The sequence below is a fragment of the Tupaia chinensis genome, unplaced genomic scaffold (genome assembly GCF_000334495.1).
Source record: "Tupaia chinensis unplaced genomic scaffold, TupChi_1.0 Scaffold000561_1, whole genome shotgun sequence".
In the NCBI taxonomy this organism is placed as follows: Eukaryota; Metazoa; Chordata; class Mammalia; order Scandentia; family Tupaiidae; genus Tupaia; species Tupaia belangeri.
The window spans coordinates 225,858-232,583 of record NW_006160074.1 but is presented as its reverse complement, the minus strand read 5'-3'; the positions used below and the strand labels follow the sequence as shown (position 1 = coordinate 232,583).

At 52.4% G+C, this 6,726-nt stretch overlaps 1 protein-coding gene across 1 annotated transcript in view; it reads right to left on the bottom strand.

Annotated features, from left to right (window-relative positions):
• Window positions 1-1,854: 1,854 nt before the first annotated feature.
• Window positions 1,855-6,726, bottom strand: part of EXT2 (exostosin glycosyltransferase 2) — a 163,659-nt gene continuing 158,787 nt past the window's right edge. The window contains exon 13 of the mRNA XM_006157755.2: window positions 1,855-2,499. Coding sequence (XP_006157817.1) covers window positions 2,361-2,499 — 139 coding nt within the window. The 3' untranslated portion in view covers window positions 1,855-2,360. The remainder of the gene's footprint in view (window positions 2,500-6,726) is intronic.

The window sequence follows — 6,726 nt, the reverse complement described above, 5'->3', positions numbered from 1 at the left end:
ACCTAAGTTGTTTCACGCTGCATGGCATGTTCTAATCCCCGACACTGGAGGACTGAGGGTAAACGGGGTTCGAGAACTCCTTGGAAGGTGATAAAGTCACACAGCTCCTGGGCTCACGATGAGCTTGGATAAAGGGCTCTCCTCTGAAATCAAAGGGCTCATGGTGCAAAGAAAGAAAAAAAGGAAAAGAAGCCAAGTTTACTCGGCGTGCGAGAACTAGTTAGACACGGCCCTGAGGACGTACGCTCAGTGAGGAGCCGAGGGCACACGCACCTGAAGGGGCTCCTGGCGGCCGCGCGTGGAGGTCTCGACCCCTGGCAAGGATTGAAACAGGAGGCCCCCACATTCGCGGTGCTCGCGGCTGTCCCGTGCCGGGCACATCACCACCTCAGGGACGGCGAGCACAGAAGGAACGAGCCCGACGGCCTGCCGCAGCACCGTCCCGCTCCCCTCGCCCCTGATATGAAAGCAGATGGCGCCGTGGCGATTCCCACTTGCGGCTCGGCTACTGAGATTTCCCTTTGCCCTCCGAAGTCGGTGGGAACACGTTTGAAGGGACACGCGTGAACACCACAGCACGGAACCGCTCACCTTCACGTCCCCCGACACCACGGTGGGTGGGGTCCACGCCTCATGGGCTGGCATGCGACTAGGACTCAGTAATTGGATCCATATTCCAAGCAAATGGTTATGTATTTTGTGTTCTGGGGACATATGTTATGGCTAAAACCCAAACTGTGGCTAATCTTAATATTAGAGCCAGATAAATCTGCTTCGAATCCACGTTTAACATTCGCCAGAGTGGATCTGCTCATCAGCCGGGCTTAAAGAGGTACCCTTCACACATGTGCAGTATTACCGAAGGCCGATGCATAATGGCTTAAATACACCGGCGACTTTCGCAAAGTGCTTGTTCCAGCAGCTCTTAACATTAGCCAGAACCTCCCTGGCTAGTGTGAAGTTTATACCAAAAGGATGAAGGAAATGTTGGCGTCCCCTTGGGGTGGGGGTCACAACTCCTCCACCCCTACCACCCGGCACCAGCCAGAGCATGGCTGTCAGCGGCCCCGGCTCCCTGCGGATACAGGACACAGTCGCATCCCTTCAGAGGGCCTTGGCATCCTTTGCTCTCGGGTGCTAATAATCTGGCACCTTCTTACGCCTGTGCACACGGCCAGATGCTCCTCCTGGCTGTGCGTCTCCCCGGGAAACCACTGTCAGGCCAGAGATGGAGTTAAACAGGCTGAGTGTCCCTAATTTGCAATGGTTGGGACCAGAAGTGTTTCATATTTTTTTGAATTTTCATAATGAGATGTCTTGGGGATAGACCCCAGTCTAGAAAGGAAACACATTTATGTTTGTTTTTGTTTTGAGAGATTTTTGCTATAGGGTGCGAGCACTTACCAGAGAGACAGAAACCGAGAAGTAACCCCCCAAGGAGGTACAGCTACACTGCAATCCCTTCTCCTCTATTCTCTTCTTGGGATCTTAAGCACACATGTACTCGTGCCTGGTGTGAGTTTTAGGTCGCTGGATCTGGGACTCGAACCTTGGTCGACTACGTGGGAGTCCAGTGATGTAGCCATTATGCCACCTGCTGGTCCCCATCTGTGTTTCGTATATATCTTATCCCCATAGTCTGAAGGCAAGTGCACACAATATCTCGACACTGCAGTATTTTAACTGCACCCTGTCCGTGTGAACTCTGAGGTGGAATTTTCCACTTGTAGTGTTGCCAGCCAAAGTTTCAGATTTTAGAGCATTCTGGGCTTGGGGACTAGGGATGCTTAACCTGTAACACAACAGAAGAAAACGGTTCCTTGGACTATCAAGAATCAGTATTTAAGACAGGAGAAAAGGAATAAAAAATAATTTTAATGATATCAAAAAGCCGAACCAAGAGGAATCATTCACAGAACTGGGCGGCTTCTGACTTGGCAGCTGGTGCTGTCCCTCCAAACGAGGTTCCAGGGCAGAGACGAACTCCGCTAAGATGTCTGGGTTCTGCACCAGGTTCTGGCTGGTCGCTCCCCCGAAGCACTCACTGCTATGAGATAGTGGACGCGAGGGAGCTGTCACAACTCCCGAATCCAAGTGGGCTGGCAGGTGTCCCTGCCTGGCGGGCTTGTAGCGGGCCTCCTTTTGGACTTTTCTCCTAGGACTGAAGACAGAAGGCGTCTGAGCGGGATGGAAACCGGGAGCATGCCCAGGGCTGCCATCTGAAAGGACGCGGTGGACGTCACAGGACACAGCACAGGGGCCCAGCTCAAGTGCTCACGTCGTCTTTCTGGGTTCCAGTTCTGGAGCAAGGGGGCAGGTGGCTTGGGCCCGAAGCTGCTGCCCTGGTAGGAGGGTAGCCCTCATAAGCTGCCGATGTTGGGGAAGCTCTTCAGCTTCTCGGGAAAGTCGTCCTTGTACAGGACAGGGTCGGCGCGGTGCTCCACCACCTTCAGGGGCATCGTCCCAAAGACCGAAGCGAACTTGTTGATGCACTCGGACCTGTGGAGTTGGGGGGCGGTGAACAGAATGAGAATGATGGGGACAGGGAGAAAAAAGAGAGTGTCCAAGAGGCTGAAAGGTGACAGCAGAACACATAACGTAAAACCACAGCGTCAGGGACCTGAGGACCCCAGCTTGCTCCCAGGGTCAGAGGAACGGGACAGGGTGGACAGAGAGGTGACCTGGGGCACTTCAGCTATTCCTTCAGTGGGAGAAAGTGACCTGGAGATAGTGTTTGGAGGCCACCGGCCTGCAAGGGTCAGCGTATCTTTTCCCCTCCCCCTCAAATTCCAGTCATTCTTCCAGCTCCTGTAATCAGGCCTCAAACCAAGGTGGATTAGCTGCCAACAACTCTTAACCCCATCTCTGCCAGCGGAACAGAAAGCAAAGGACAGAGAGGAAGGAGAGGAAAACACCACTGGGCTCCGAGCTTCAGCTCACCACAGTCCAACAGGCAGAAGGGCAGGCCTGACCCTTGGATCTTGCCAATAAAAGGCAAAGGAAGATGCTGGGTCATAAACCTACATTTCAAATAATCAATGCTTCCCTCATTCATCCCACAGAGACGGAGGCCTGTGTCAATCTCTGGACGTCATCACCCTGCACAAGGTGTTCTGTGAGAACGAGGTCCACGCAGGATTGCCTTCATGGTCTTCATCATGCTGGTCACTCCCAACCTAGTGACAGGTCAGCACAGCACTGCCGGGATGGCAGAGGCTGGTCTCCCGCCTCCACCCCAACCCAAGGCTGGCCAGCAACTTGGAGCAGTGAGCAGGTCAGGCACGTTTGCGGGGAATGGTTGGGGCCAATCAGGCCAACTCTGTGTGACAGCTGGTAATGAGGGCACTTCCGCACCAGACCAGAGCGGACACAAGCCTGGAAAACAGCTTTGAAGTCCTGGGGACCTCAAGGCTGGATTTCAGAAAGGCCAGCATGCTGAGGCGCCTGAGAGAGACACAGCAGGAAGAGAGTCATCGGAGGCAGAGGATCGCAGGACTCAGAAGAAGGCTCTGCCCTCAGGAAGCTGTGGGCCTCACTTCAAATTATTTCAGTCAACACGTTTTTAATCAAGTGCTTTGAGTGCTGAGAAATCTAGTTAATCAGGAAGACTGTTACTGTCAACTCTTCTCTTGGTTAGTCTGGACCTAAAAAAATATGTTATCATTTCATTTTGAGCTGTTAGCTAAAATAGCATCGCTGGGCCCCCCACCACTCAGCTGAGCACTACTGAGTACTTGGTTCAAGCTGGCTCGAAGTCCTTCCCGTGGGTTAATGACTAAGCCTCACAACGACTACCGGTGGGCCCTGCTACTGTTCCCACTTCACGGCGGGAACACTGAACCACGCAGAGAATAAGGAACCTGTCCAGAGGTCAAATACCCACAAAGAGCCAGAGTCCAGCTCAGACACTCGGGCTGCTGAGGTTCAAGTCTTATGAGATGACAGAAATGCATTTCTTCACATAATTCTAGGGTCTGATGGGAGGGAACTGTTGAGAACCTATCTCATGCTAGGTGATGTGTTAGGCTGTCAGAAAAGCCATGATGTATTTTTCTATGTGAAATGCATCCTGACTTCTCCAACGACCCAGTGTTCCCCATATACACATCTCAGCGATGCCTTATAGTGGTCCTTCCGCACCCACCTCTTCTTGCTCGAAGACTGGGCTTTAAAGCAGCCTTGTGTGATGGATTAAGAAATAAAGGCTCAGAGGGACTAGCAGTTAGTGTAATGGCTATGTCGCTGGACTCCCACGTAGTCGACCGCGGTTTGAGTCCCAGACCCGGTGGCTTAAAACTAAACGCCGGGCGCGTGTGCATGCGTGCCTAAGATCCCAGGAGGAGAAGGGAGGAGAAAGGATTGCGGCATGGCCATCCCCCCGGAGGGTGATTTCTCACTTTCTGTCTCTCTGTCTCTCTCTGCCTGGTGAGTGCATGGCCCTGTGATGAAAACCTCTCCAAAAACAAAAAAGAAATGAAGGCTCAGAGAGGTTGAGTGACTTGCACCAGGACTCGGATCTAGGAAGTGGTGGCACTGGGTTTCAAACCCAGGCTTGCGCCAGCCATAGAGTCTGCTCTTGCGTCACACCCTGCCACAGCTGGCTGGCATGTGAGCTGCCTCCTGCCGGCAATCTCTGAGAGTCACGTTTGGGGCAGAAGGGAGAAAAGACTGATGAATCTTAGCACCATGCTGTGCAGCGAGCACTAGACACTGGCCTCTCCCCTTCAAACCATGAAGCCAAAGCAGAGCCAGTTGCAGCTCCCCATCTGTATCTGACGGCTGTCCTGCCTGTGGACACGCACAGCGGCTCCCACCTTCCGGCTGCTACGCACAGATTCCGGCCCGTGAGGCCAGCCACGCCCAGCGTAGGTACCAGCGGGGATGCGTTCCAGAGTCCTGGTCCTTGGCAGAGAACAGCGGCTCCACAGGCCTGCAGAGAGCACGGAGGACAGTGTCTCCTCTGTAACTGGCCCTGCCACAGAGCATGGGCCACGGCAGGCGCCACGGGGGCTCAGCCAGCTCCACCGTGGAAGCCGCCCTGGCTGTGCCAGGTCCAGTGAGCCTGTCTCCTGCACACGGCCTGCACTGGAGAAGTGGCTGGCCCACCCCAGATGTGCAGACCCTTAGTGCTCCTGCCAGGCAATGACAGTGTCTCCCGCTGTCTTCTCGTAGGGGTGGGTGGGGGAGTGGTTAGGCGGACAAGGAGTTTGGCTGGCTGCTGGCGGTTGCCTGAGTTGTTCTCTCGGGGCCAGCTACCCTGTCAGCAGCTGCTCTCGTGGGTGAGTTTCCAACCAAGCACCAGTACGTGAAGAACGGCCAGGTGGATCTCTGAAGTGATGGAGTGTCGCGAAGAAAGGACTTACGTCTGTTTACCTCTCAAACATGCACCAGCGCCTCACGTTACCAGGTCATGGGACTCAGGCTCGGGACTGAGGTCTCACGTGGTCTTACTTACTCACCCCAGCACACCACGTGGTGTTTGCTACAAAGACGCTCAGTAAATATTTTTTGAACTTACGAATGGACATTTTAATTTGACAGATACTAATATCCCTATTTTAGAAGATGAGAAGATTTAAGTTTAGATAAAGTCAGTGTTTCTGTCGATCAGAGCGCTAGTAAGTGGCGAACTTGTAATTTGTACAAAGGGCCTGAATCGAAACACTACGTTCTTTTTCTTTCCTTTTTTTTTTTTTTTTTTTTTTGGGGGGGGTGTTGTTATTGTTCTATTGGGTGTGTGCGCTCGCCAGAAAGAGACAGAGAGACAGAAAGTGAGAAATCACCCCCCAGGGGGATGACCATGCCGCAATCCCTTTTCCCCCATTCTCCTCTCGGGATCTTGGGCACGCATACACACATGCGACAGGCGTGAGTTTAAGCCACCAGGTCCGGGACTTGAATTGCGGTCGACTACATGGGAGTCCAGCGACGTAGCCATTATGCCAACTGCTGGTCCCTTCTTTCTTTCTTTCTTTTTTTTTTAAAGAATTATTCATTTAATTTTATTTATTCATTCTGACGAGAAAGAGAGGGAGAGACAGAGACAGAGAGATAGTAAGCAAGCTACCAGGTCCGGAACTCAAACTGCCATCAGCCATGTGGGAGTCCAGCACCTCAACGACCACTCCACTTGCTGGCCCCTGTTCTTTTTCTTAAGCCAACACCATCCATCTGCCGCATCACCCTGTGAAGGTACTGGTCAAAACGAACAGCTACACTTTCTTCTGGGTCTTAAAGAACTAGAGGCAGATCCTAAAATAGATGGTGAGAAATAAAAGCTACCCTCCCTCACAACTGAGATTTCCGAACCTAGGCCCCAAACACAGGCGTAAGTTTACTGAACCACAGACCCCAGCATGAGGCCACACACTTGTAAAGTGGCCGAGTGTTCCCAGAGTTTTGTGTGGAATGTATGTTCTGCAAAGGGAACTATTAAGCAAAGGGAATGAGAGCCACTTCACGGTTGTAACTCCATCTTGTGGTCTCTCCAAGATGGCTGAAACCACATCTTCCTCCCCGATCGGAGCACCGAATTAGTAATTTACTGACTCCATCTTTACCAAAACAAATGTGTTCTCAGTTCAAGATTTATTTCCTTCTACACTCCTTAAACTTCCCAAGAAGGCGGTTTAGTCTCACTGACTACTTCCCCACCACCAGCTCGCACTGGGACGCGCTGGCTTCATCTCTCTCTGACACTGTTGTTAGTATTTCTCGTCACCCTTT